The 12,702-nt window shown below is 41.2% G+C and overlaps 1 protein-coding gene across 5 annotated transcripts in view; it reads right to left on the bottom strand.

Annotated features, from left to right (window-relative positions):
• LOC132816508 (F-BAR and double SH3 domains protein 2-like) overlaps positions 1 to 12,702 on the bottom strand; it is a 239,631-nt gene that overhangs the window by 50,007 nt on the left and 176,922 nt on the right. For all 5 annotated transcript variants that reach the window (XM_060826190.1, XM_060826191.1, XM_060826193.1 and 2 more), the window contains one exon: positions 7,053 to 7,214. In XM_060826190.1, the coding sequence (XP_060682173.1) occupies positions 7,053 to 7,214 (162 nt within the window). The remainder of the gene's footprint in view (positions 1 to 7,052; positions 7,215 to 12,702) is intronic.

Genomic DNA, 12,702 nt, shown 5'->3' with positions numbered 1-12,702 from the left:
GATGAGTGCAGCTTCAACACCCTCAAGAAGCTTGACACCATCCAGGAGAAAGCAGCCCTTTTGATTGGCACCACATCCACTAACATTCACTTTCTCCACTACCATTGTACAGTAGTAGCAGTGTGTAGCATCTACAAGATGTACTGCAGAAATCCACCAATGCACCTTCCAAATTCAGGACCATTACCATTTGGAGGGACAAGGGCATGACATTCGCCTCTAAGTCACTCACCATCCTGACTTGGAAAAATATTGCTGTTCCTTCAGTGTCATTGGGTCAAAATCTTGGAACTTTCTCCCTTATAACATTGTAGGTTAACCTACAGCAAATGGACTGCTACAGCTCAGTAAGTTCACCACCACCTTCTCAGGAGTAACTAGGGACAGGCAATAAATATTGGCCCATCAGTGATGTTTACATCACATGAATGAATAACAAAACAGGAAGTGACTAACAGAAGAGGCCATTGCATTGTTCAAGCAGAAACAGGCAAAATATTGGAAGTGGCAAAAGATGCAAGGCTATGTAGAATTCATAACATGAATTGCACATTACATTGCAGACACAAGCAAGCCACAACCCACAAATTTTTAAACAGCCCATCCCAAAATCAAAGTCACAGTTTTTTTAAATTCAATCTTCCTTCTGAGGGAGTTTAATTCTTCTCTACAGAAAATCAAACTTAATTTGTGATAAAAGCTGCGCCAACTCGGAATACCTCAATCTCTGCTCAACTGAATTGTTCAATTGCTTCTCCTCATCAGCAGTGTGGATCTTGTTCTATTATTTATAACTCCTCATATACTGTAGCAGTTGTGCCTGCACGCAGTAAGATTTGGACGCCATTCAGGCTGGAGTTAATAAGTTTAAAGTAACATTCATGTAAGTGCCAAGTAGTGAGTATCTCCAACAAGAGAGAATCTAACCATCTCTTCATAACTGTCAATGGAATTACCATTGTTGATTCACTCACTATTGACATCCTGGTTATCCCTGACCAGAAATCTAACTCGACTCACCATATGTTCTGGTTACAAGAGAAGGCCAGAGGCTGGGAATTTGGGAACGAGAAACTTACCAGCTGACTCACCAGAGGCTGACCACTGCCTTACAAGCATTATAACTGAATCCTCTCCACCATCCCAGGCAAAGCAACCTGCTTAACCAGTATTCAAACACCTTAAACAAGTATTGTTATTCCCTCCATGACAAATGCAGCATTATGTACTGTCACCACAGTGACTTACCAAGACAATAACAAACCTGTGACCATTAGTAACATAGGTTGAAAACCATTTCCATTAAACAGATTTTTAAAGAATATTTGCAGAAAATGAAAACTCTTGGGACCCACAATTCATAAACATGTAACTTCTATATCAAATACTTGACAAATTGTTAAGCTTGCCTGATAAAAATGGACAATTTTCATATCCAAATAAAATATATCTATTGAATCTCTATCAATGGCAAAGAAAATGAAATTGAAATGGACAGAAATTGGAATCATCATTTTTAAATTTAATAAAACATAATCTTATCAGTTAAGTCCGTGCTGAGATGATGATTCATTACTAGGTCTTAACCCAACAGTCTTGTGTTCAGTTTTGTGTTGCAGGATAGCACTGCAGTGGAAAGAACAATGTTTTCAAAGTTTGTGAAAAGATTTGTAGCTCCTTGTTGTGGTTCTGTTCACCGAGCTGGGAATTTGTGTTACAGACATTTCGTCCCCTGTCTAGGTGACATCCTCAGTGCTTGGGAGCCTCTTGTGAAGCGCTTCTGTGATCTTCCCTCCGGCATTTGTAGTGGTTTGAATTTGCCGCTTCCGGTTGTCAGTTCCAGCTGTCCGTTGCAGTGGCCGGTATATTGGGTCCAGGTCGATGTGCTTATTGATTGAATCTGTGGATGAGTGCCATGCCTCTAGGAATTCCCTGGTTGTTCTCTGTTTGGCTTGTCCTATAATAGTAGTGTTGTCCCAGTTGAATTCATGTTGCTTGTCATCTGCGTGTGGTTACTAAGGATAGCTGGTCGTATCGTTTCATGGCTAGTTGGTGTTCATGGATGTGGATCGTTAGCTGTCTTCCTGTTTGTCCTATGTAGTGTTTTGTGCAGTCCTTGCATGGGATTTTGTACACTACATTGGTTTTGCTCATGCTGGGTATCGGGCCCTTCGTTCTGGTGAGTTGTCTGAGAGTGGCTGTTGGTTTGTGTGCTGTTATAAGTCCTAGTGGTCGCAATAGTCTGGCTGTCAGTTCGGAAATGCTCTCGATGTATGGTAGTGTGGCTAGTCCTTTGGGTTGTGGCATGCCCTCGTTCCGTTGTCTTTCCCTTAGGCATCTGTTGATGAAATTGCGCGAGTATCCGTTTTTGGCGAATTCATATTATTGGTGTTTTTCTTCCTTTTTTTGCAATTCTGGTGTCCTGCAGTGTGTTGTGGCCCTTTTGAATAGTGTTCTGATGCAACTTCTTGTGTGTGTGTTGGGATGGTTGTTTTAGTTGTTGTATGTGTGTGGCTTTCCTGTATATCTTTGTGGTGAATTCTCCATACCATCACGTCTAGGAATGGGAGTTGGTTGTCCTTTTCTTCCTCTAGTGAATCGGATTGCTGTGAGTGTGGTGTTGATGATCCAATGTGTGTTCTCTATTTCTGTGTTTTTAATGATTACAAAAGTGTCATCCACATATTTGACCCAGAGTTTGGGTTGAATTTGCAGTAAGACTGTTTGTTCTTATCTTTGCATTACCGCTTCTGCTATGAGTCCAGAGATGGGTGAGCCCATTGGTGTGCCGTTGATTTGTTCATATATTTGGTTGTTAAACGTGAAGTGTGTTGTGAGGCACAGGTCCAGTAGTTTGAGTATGCCGTCTTTGTTGATAGGTTCAATGTCCTGTTGCCTGTTCTGTATGTCCAGCAGGTTGGCTATTGTTTCTCTGGCTAGGGTTTTGTCAATAGAGGTGAACAGTGCTGTTACATCGAATGAAACCATGGTTTCTTCCTTGTCTATGTGTATATTTCTGATGATGTCCAAGAATTCCTGTGTTGATTATAGTGTCTGGATCCACTGATCAGGTAGTTCTTTAGCCAGTGTGTGTGATGGTGTCCCTGGTATTGATACTATGGGTCTGAGTGGGATGTCTGGTTTGTGCACTTTAGGTAGTCCATAGAGTCTGGGAGTGTTGTTGCTTTCAGGTTTCATTCTTTGTACGTCAAACCTGTTTATCTGTCTTTTTTTTGTAGGTTCCTCAGTGTGGGTTTTTCCTATTGGTGAGCTGTGGGGTGGGGTCAAACCCCCTCTTTTGATAGGTGTTGGTTTCTGCAAGTAGTTGTTGCGCTTTTTGGATGTCATCTGCTTTGTCCAGGATGATCGTCAATCTGCCTTTGTCTGCTGGTAGAATGATTATGTTCTTATCGTTTCTTCGTGATTTCAGTGCTTCCCTCTTCTTGGTGTTGAGGTTACGTGTTTGTCTTTTTCTTGTTATCAGGAGGTACGATACTTTGTCCCACTGTTTGTTGTGTCTCTTCTGTCAGTCCATTGTTCCTGAGTGTGCATTCTAGTGCTGCTAGGAAGTCTGCTGTCTTGGCGTCCCTGTGGTTGTAGTTGAGTCCCTTGGCCAGTATTGTTCTTTCCGTGTCTGTGAGCTGTCTGTGGGAGAGGTTTCTAACCCAGGTGTGTGATGTGTCCTCTCTGTTGTGTGTCAGTTTGGCCATTTTTTCTTTTAGTGCCCTTTTTTTTTGCGGTGTGTGCTCCTATTCTGTCCTATGGTGGCAGCCTGTTCTATGGTTCGGGTCCATTCCTGATTGGTGGTTTTTGAAATTAACGATTTTTGGAGCACAATTTCTTGTCTGTATTTGTGAAGTTTGTTGTGAGCACGTGTAATCATCACCTGGATCATCCTGAATCCGTTCTGTCTGGCTGTGTCCCTGGCCTGTGGGTTGTTGACTGGTGGTCTGTATCTGACACATGGTGGAAGGATTCAATTCTTTCAGCATTCATGCAGGAACTGGAGTTGTTTGTATGTGGCGCTTAGGCGGTTGGCACAGGATTCCCATTTCCTAGCTTGTCTTAGCGTCTCTCGCCTGTAGGTATTCAAAGTTTGTGAAAAGATTTGTAGCTCAGGTGCTCGTTGTTGTGGTTCTGTTCCCCCAGCTGGGAATTTGTGTTGCAGACGTTTCGTCCACTGTCTAGGTGACATCCTCAGTGCTTGAGAGCCTCCTGTGAAGCGCTTCTGTGATCTTTCCTTCGGCATTTGTAGTGGTTTGAATCTGTCGCTTCCGGTTGTCAGTTCCAGCTGTCCGTACCAATGTAGTGTACAAAATCCCATGCAAGGACTGCACAAAACACTACATAGGACAAACAGGAAGACAGCTAACGATCCGCATCCATGAACACCAACTAGGCACAAAACGACACGACCAGCTATCTTTAGTAGCCACACACGCAGATGACAAGCAACATGAATTCGACTGGGACAACACTACTATTATAGGACAAGCCAAACAGAGAACAGCCAGGGAATTCCTAGAGGCATGGCACTCATCCACAGATTCAATAAGCACATCGACCTGGACCCAATATACCGGCCACTGCAACGGACAACTGGAACTGACAACCGGAAGCGGCAAATTCAAACCACTACAAATGCCGGAGGAAAGATCACAGAAGCGCTTCACAGGAGGCTCCCAAGACTGAGGATGTCACCTAGACAGGGGACGAAACGTCTGCAAGACAAATTCCCAACTCGGTGAACAGAACCACAACAAGACCAATGTTTTGTTTTGCTCGATCATTCTCAGTGCAGCAAGTTTTCTTCTACTTTAATAAAATTTGTTCTGTACAATAAGAAATTATTTTCTACTCCAAAAACTACTTTCAATTAGATTTCTGCTGTGTTGCTAAACAAATCTAAGTGTCTGACATTAGCACTTCCTTTTGCTCCAGCCACTCTGTTCCATTTCAGTGTGATGTTGCTAAAGATAAAATGGTAACAATTTTAAATAGCTGAAATTGGTTGATACATCTCCATTTGAGTCAAAAGTACAAAACATGATTTTTTTTTGCCAGATTAGAGATGAAAGCTTTCAAAGTTCTAGACAGAACAAACATGTCATCATCACAACAATTTGCAGACAGATATTTTCAGCTTGTCATTAAATATACATATATGTTTCAATGAAACAAGCATAAGCGTCATATTAAATACAAGAACAAACTCATTTAATAATACTGCACAATTATTCAACATGTCTGTGGGCCTTTTGAGCTCACTTGAGATCTCATTTATGTACACTGCTAGAACATGTGAATCATGAAATTATTACAGCACAAAGGAAAACCAACTGCTCCATCATGCCAGTGTCAACACTCAGAGCGCAACTTTGCTAGTTCCATCCTTCACCTTTATCACATCCTCCTGCAAATTTTAAGATCATTAAAACATTTCTTTTTGAATGTCACAATTGAATTTGCTTTCATTTTGCTTCACCAGACATTTATTTCCAGATTCCAAGCAATTTATTTGCAAATATGCTCTTGTCTATCTTTGTCATTAATTGTGGACTACAGAATACACCTAGCAGAATAACGGCACCTCTGTTACCTTAGCTCTAACCAATCAGGTTATGGCCTCGGTTATTCTATTCCTCCAGCACTTATTACCCTCCTTATTCAATACTTATATCGATGCAATTTTCCTTTCTCTATGTTACCTCAGCACCATGTATCCTGAAAGATTTAGCACCCAGTTCTGCTCTTTTTTCCAAGCCAGGTGTCAGTTTTTGTCATATCTTCAAGATTGTGTACAGCTTATTAAACCTTACTGATTAACTACATTCACGTGTACGTGTCTAACTTAGACACTTTTGCATTCCTTCTTTCTCAGACTCCCATCTAACATCATAACCTTTTTTTTAAATCCGGGTGCTATCAGTCTTTTCCAATTCTTTTATACCTTGTTTTTCCTCCCTAAAGTTACACCTTGGTTCCACCTCTCTGCTAACTTGGTTTGAACCCTCTCCAATAGAAGTTGGAGCAGACTGCATGGTCCCTGGCCTGTGTGGCTCCATCTGCCCCCACCTCAACTTGGAAAAACAACAGCTTATTAAATGACACAAAAGACAATATAAGAACAAACTTGCTTTGATATATTGCCTTTCGCAATGTCACGAAGTATTTTTGAACTGTGTTGAACTATTTTGGACATTGAAAACTTAGCAGTCATTTGGCACACATGATCCCAAAAACAACATTTCCCAAATAATGTACATTATTGCACCAAAAGTGCTGCCATCAAATCTGGAGTAACACTTTAGGAGGAGCACAAGATCATAAGAATATGGTGTTATTGATGCTACGAAGATAGAGAATGACAAGGTCACGAAGACTTGATGACAATTTTAAAATTAAGGTGTTGATAAAGCAGATGCAAACATAGCTAGCGAGCACTGGAGTGGTGGAAGTTTGGATTCAGATAGCAGGACTTTTGATAAGCTGAAGTGGAAGAGAGCAGGCTGGCCAAGATGTTGTTGGAATAAGCCAAGTCTAAAGATGGCAACGATGGGAGTTTCAGCTGAAGATGAGCTGACTGCATTGGGATTATTACAATGGCAACTTTGGACAAATCATGGTGCTGGTGGGATAATCATTTCAGGATCAAATATGACACTAAGACTGCAAAAGTCAGATTTCATCTCAGACAGTTACCAGGGAGAGTGATTGTGTCAATGGTCAGGGAACAGAATTTGCTGGGGATGGTAGACCTTAGAAATATTTACTTGGAGGAAATTGCTGCTCATCCAGTACCTCCAAATTATCCTCCAAGCCATCCTGACTTGGAAGTACATCCCTTGCAAACTGCAAAGGTTTCGTACATGGACCGCAGTTGTTCATCAAGACAGTACATCAGTACCTTCAACAGCAATTAGTAATGGGCAACAAAGTTAGCTTTGCAGAAAAACTCATATCATAGGAGTAAACACAAAACACCTGACAGCTTACAGACAGTGGTAATGAAGCAGAGATGGATATCATCAACATACACAATAAAATCTTACCAGGTGTACAGATTCACTGTTTGGGAGTGATGGGAGGCTTGCCCAGCGCTCATTTTCCAGTTCCTCCATTACTTGATTCATGGCACTTTTCAACCATGTATCCACAGCAACTCCAATCTGTCTCAGTAACTCCAGTCGTGCTTCAGCCTTGAGCTTGACTGTCTGAAAAATAAAATATTTTGTAATTTTTAATAAATTCTTGAATTTGAACAGAAGAAACATTGTGCAATCACAACATGTGGTAATATGGGGCTGGAATTGGTTGTGATGGATACTACAGGGCAGAATAGGTAATTCATAAGATGAGCTTGGTAAGATATTACTATAAAATCTACTCAGCCTTATGGCAAAAAAGCTCAAGATTCAACATAAATCTCATGCAGCCAAAGATTCTGTAACTGGAAGTTTTGTAAAAAGAAAAATCTTCATGCAAGAAACCAACACCCATGCGCATTTGTTTTATCTACAAATTGCAAAAACAATAAAAACCAGAAGAACTGCAGATGCTGAAAATCAGAAATAAAAACAAAAATTGCTGGAAAATCTCAGGTCTGGCAGCATCTGTGCAGAGAAATTGGAATTAACGTTTTAAATCCAGTGACCTTTCTTCTGAATGGATACTAATTAGTATTTTTTATGAAATGATACCAATATGAATTATTCATTATGTAATTTCATCACAAGGAAAGCCTTAGCCTTTTCAATTTGCGATCTTGTGGCATACGGAAATCTGTATTTCATCAAATAGTTTCTTAGAACCACTATGGAGGCACCTAGGGATCAATGCTATTTTAGACCTGGACTGAGCGTGAAACAAGGTTAATTAATCATATAATAGTAAAACGTATTCTGGGAATAATCAGAATACAAGCAAGAGCTACATACCACAGTCCAGACAAGCAATTTTAATGTGAACATTATCAATTACACAGATATCGGAATACAACTAGCTCAGGTTAATTGCATAAAATACATGGCGATTAATACATTGCGGAAAAAACAAATTAGATGTTAGTGATAGAGGGTAACCTAGGCATTTGTAAGAGCGAGGAACTTAGAAATTGATATTCTCAGAGGAAATGCATTAAGGAAATTTAAGGGTCTAAAAGCTGACAAATTGATCATGAAATACAAATAATGTCACTGGACTAATACTCCAGAAGCCAAGACTAATGCAGTGAGAACAAAAGTTCAGATCATATAATTGTAAATACTGGAATTTAAATGTAATTAATAAATGTGGAATCCATAGCTAGTCTTGGCAATGGTGACCACGCCAATCAGATTGTTACTTGCAGAAGCCATTTGATGAGGTGCCGCATTAAAGGTTATCGTTTATAATGTAAGGGGAAACAAATGAGCATGGTTGAAAATTGGCTAGCTGGCTGGCACAATGTGAGAGTATGCATAAAGTATGTTTGATTGGCAGGATGTGACAAGTGTACTCCCGCAGGAGTCTTTGGCGAGGCCTTAACTTTTATAATTTACATCGATGACTTATGAAAGAAGTAACAATCAACACCACGATATGTATGTTGTGAAGAAGACATAAAGAAGTTGCAGACGGATACAGATAAATGAGTGGGCAAATATCTGGTGGATAGAATATAATGTGGGAAAATTGAAAGTTGTTCACTTTGGTAAGCAAGCCGAAAAGCAGAGTATTACTCAAATGGAGAATTTCTGTAGAATTCTGAGTTAGAGTCATAGAGATGTACAGCACAGAAACAGGCCCGATGATCCAATTCGTCCATGTCAACGTAATCTAGTACCATTTGCCAGCGTTTGGCACCCTTCCTACTCATATCTATCCAGATTCCTTTTAAAATGTTGTAATCGTGCCAGCCTCTACCACTTCTTCAGGCAAATCATTCCATACATGCACCACCCTGTGTGAGAAAAAGTTTCCCCATTGATCCCTTTTATCTTTCCCTTCTCACCTTAAACCTATGCCCTCTAGTTTTGGACTCTCCCACCCAAGGGAAAAGACCTGGTTTATTTACTCTATCCATGTCATTCATGATTTTATAAACGTCTGTAAGGTCACCCCTCAGCCTAGACACCCCAGGCAATATAGCACCAGTCTATTCAGCCTCTCCCAATAGCTCAAACTTTCCTACTCTGGCATCATCCTTGTAAAATCTTTTCTGAACCCTTTCAAGTTTCACAACATCCTTCCTATAAGAGGAAGATGAGAACTGCACACAGTATTCCAAAGGTGGCCTAACTGATGTCCTGTACAGCTGCAACATGACTTCCCAACTTAGATACTCGACGCACTGATCAATAAAGGAAAGCATACCAAATGCTTTTTCATGATCCTATCTACCTGCAACTCCACTTTCAAGGAACTATGAACCTGCACTCCAAGGTCTCCTTATTTAGGAACACTCCCAGTACCTTACCGTTAAATGTATAAGTTCTGCCTTGATTTGCCTTTCCAAAATGCAGCACCCCACATTAATATAAATTAAACTCCAACTGCTACTCTATGGTCCATTGACTCCTCTGATCAAGATCCCACTGTACTCTGAGATAACCTTCTTCACTGTCCACTCTCACCTTCTGTCTTCTATCTACGAGACAGTTCTGTATCCAAATGGCCAGTTCTCCCTGTTTTCCACATAACGCGGAGGAATTTAGGAGCTCTGGTGCATGAATCACAGAAGGCTAGTATGCAGGTACAGCATGTAATTGACAAAGCTAATAAAGTACTACCCTTTATTGGAAGAGGAATGGAAAATTAAAAGAAAGGATGTCATGTTTTGAGTTATACAGTGCACTTGAGAGACCACATTGCAATACTGTATACTATTTTGTCTTCCATTTTTAAGGAAGGAATGGAAATGTGGTAGAGGAGTTAGAGGAGCCAATGAGCAGTTCATCGTGTGGGCAACTTGGACAGGTTGGGCTTTTTCCCCTGGAGTTTAGAAAAAGAAGGCCAATTTTGACGGTATTAGGCAAGAACTTTTGAAAGCTGATTGGAGGCAGATGTTCGCAGGTAAAGGGACGGCTGGGAAATGGGAAGCCTTGAGAAATGAGATAACAAGAATCCAGAGAAAGTATATTCCTGTCAGGGTGAAAGGGAATGCTGGATGACTAAAGAAATTGAGGGCTTGGATAAGAAAAAGAAGGAAGCATATGTCAGGTATAGATAGGATAGATCGAGTGAATCTGAAGAAGAGTATAAAGAAAGTAGGAGTATACTTAGGAGGGAAATCAGGTGGGCAAAACAGAGAAGTGAGATAGCTTTGGCAAATAGAAGTAAGGAGAATCCAAAGGGTTTTTACAAATATATTAAGGACAAAAGATAAACCAGGGAGAGAATAGGGCCGCTCAAAGATCAGCAAGGTGGCCTTTGTGTGGAGCCACAAAAAATGGGGGAAGATACTAAATGAATATTTTGCATCAGTATTTACTGTGGAAAAAGACATGGAAGATATAGACTGTAGAGAAATAGATGGTGATATCTTGCAAAATGTCCAGATTACAGAGGAGGAAGTGCTGGATGTCTTGAAACGGTTAAAGGTGGATGAATCCTCAGGACCTGATCAGGTGTATCCGAGAACTCTGTGGGAAGCTAGAGAAGTGATTGCTGGGCCTCTTGCTGAGATATTTGTATCATCGATAGTCACAGGTGAAGTGCCGGAAGACTGGAGGTGGGCAAACGTGGTGCCACTGTTTAAGAAGGGCGGTAAAGACAAGCCAGGGAACTATAGACCGGTGAGCCTGACCTCGGTGGTGGGCAAGTTGTTGGAGGGAATCCTGAGGGACAGGATGTACACGTTTTTGGAAAGGCAAGGACTGATCCGGGATAGTCAACATGGCTTTGTGCATGAGAAATCATGTCTGACAAACTTGATTGAGTTTTTTTAAGTAACAAAGAAGATTGATGAGGGAAGAGCAGTAGATGTGATCTATGTGGACTTCAGTAAGGTGTTCGACAAGGTTCCCCATAGGAGACTGATTAGCAAGGTTAGATCTCATGGAACACAGAGAGAACTAGCCCATGGATACAGAACTGGCGCAAAAAGTGGTGGTGAAGGGTTGTTTTTCAGACTGGAGGCCTGTGACCAGTAGAGTGCCACAAGGATCAGTGCTGGGCCCCCATACGTTTTGTCATTTACATAAATGATTTGGATGCCAGCATAAGAGGTACAGTTAGTAAATTTGCAGATGACATCAAAATTGGAGGTGTAGTGGACAGCGAAGAGGGTTACCTCAGATTACAACAGGATCTGGACCAGATGGGCCAATGGGCTGAGAAGTGGCAGATAGTGTTTAATTCAGATAAACGTGAGGTGCTGCATTTTGGGAAAGCAAATCTTACCATTAAGTGTATAAGTCCTGCTAAGGTCCTAGGGAGTGTTGCTGAACAAAGAGACCTTGGAGTGCAGGTTCAGAGCTCCTTGAAAGTGGAGTCGCAGGTAGATAGGATAGAGAAAGTGGCATTTGGTATGCTTTCTTTTATTGGTCAGAGTATTGAGTACAGGAGTTGGGAGGTCATGTTGTTGCTATACAGGGCATTGGTTAGGCCACTGTTAGAATATTGCGTGCAATTCTGGTTTCCTTCCTATCGGAAAGATGTTGTGAAACTTGAAAGGGTTCAGAAAAGATTTACAAGGATGTTGCCAGGGTTGAAGGATCTGAGCTACAGGGAGAGGCTGAACAGGCTGGGGCTGTTTTCCCTGGAGCATCGGAGGCTGAGGGTTGACTATACAGAGGTTTACAAAATTATGAGGTGCATGGATAGGATAAATAGACAAAGTCTTTTCCCTGGGATAGGGAAGTCCAGAACTAGAGGGTATAGGTTTAGGGTGAGAGGGGAAAGATATAAAAGAGACCCAAGGGGCAGCCTTTTCACACAGAGGGTGGTACGTGTATGGAACGTGCCAGAAGTAGTGGTGGAAGTTGGTACAATCGCAACATTTAAGAGGCATTTGGATGGGTATATGAATAGGAAGGGTTTGGAGGGATATGGGCCGGGTGCGAGCAGGTGGGACTAGATTGGGTTGGGATACCTGGTTGGCATGGACGGGTTGGACTGAAGGTTCTGTTTCCATGCTGAACATCTCTATGACTCTATGACTTGATTGATGTGTATAAGATCTTGACAAGATGAATATGGAAAGCAAGTTTTCTCTTGTGGGTCAGTCCAGGACCTGGGTGCACGGTCTTAAAATTCAAAGTTACCTTTTCAGCACAGAGATGAGGAAATTTTTTCTTTCTCATTTCTTTTGATCATGTTTACCAATGCATTGATGACTGCGTTGCTGAAGTTTCTTGCTTTCATCTGATAGAGAATGCAATGAATGATGCTTTAAAATTCCAACTATTCTGCAGTTTTGTCGTGTCCACTTGGAATTCTCCCCTTTCTGCAGTATTCTATCCGGGAAAGGGTTTATCTATTATAAACTTGCAATTTTCTGGATTATATTTCTTTCTTTTCTGTTTCCTCAAAAGGACCCCATTCCTTTCTCCTAATTTCATTGCCTCCAACAGATCTGGTCCAGAACACACCACCCACAACTGCTAAGATGTCCTCAAGTAAGGAGTCCCTTCCATCCCTGTAGACGAGGTCCTCAATTATCATCCAACTGCAACATGATATCAAAGATGTCACTTTGGTCTCTCTAACAATCAAAATTCC

This window comes from Hemiscyllium ocellatum, chromosome 6, assembly GCF_020745735.1.
Source record: "Hemiscyllium ocellatum isolate sHemOce1 chromosome 6, sHemOce1.pat.X.cur, whole genome shotgun sequence".
Classification (NCBI taxonomy): Eukaryota; Metazoa; Chordata; class Chondrichthyes; order Orectolobiformes; family Hemiscylliidae; genus Hemiscyllium; species Hemiscyllium ocellatum.
This window is presented reverse-complemented; position numbering and strand designations above follow the sequence as displayed.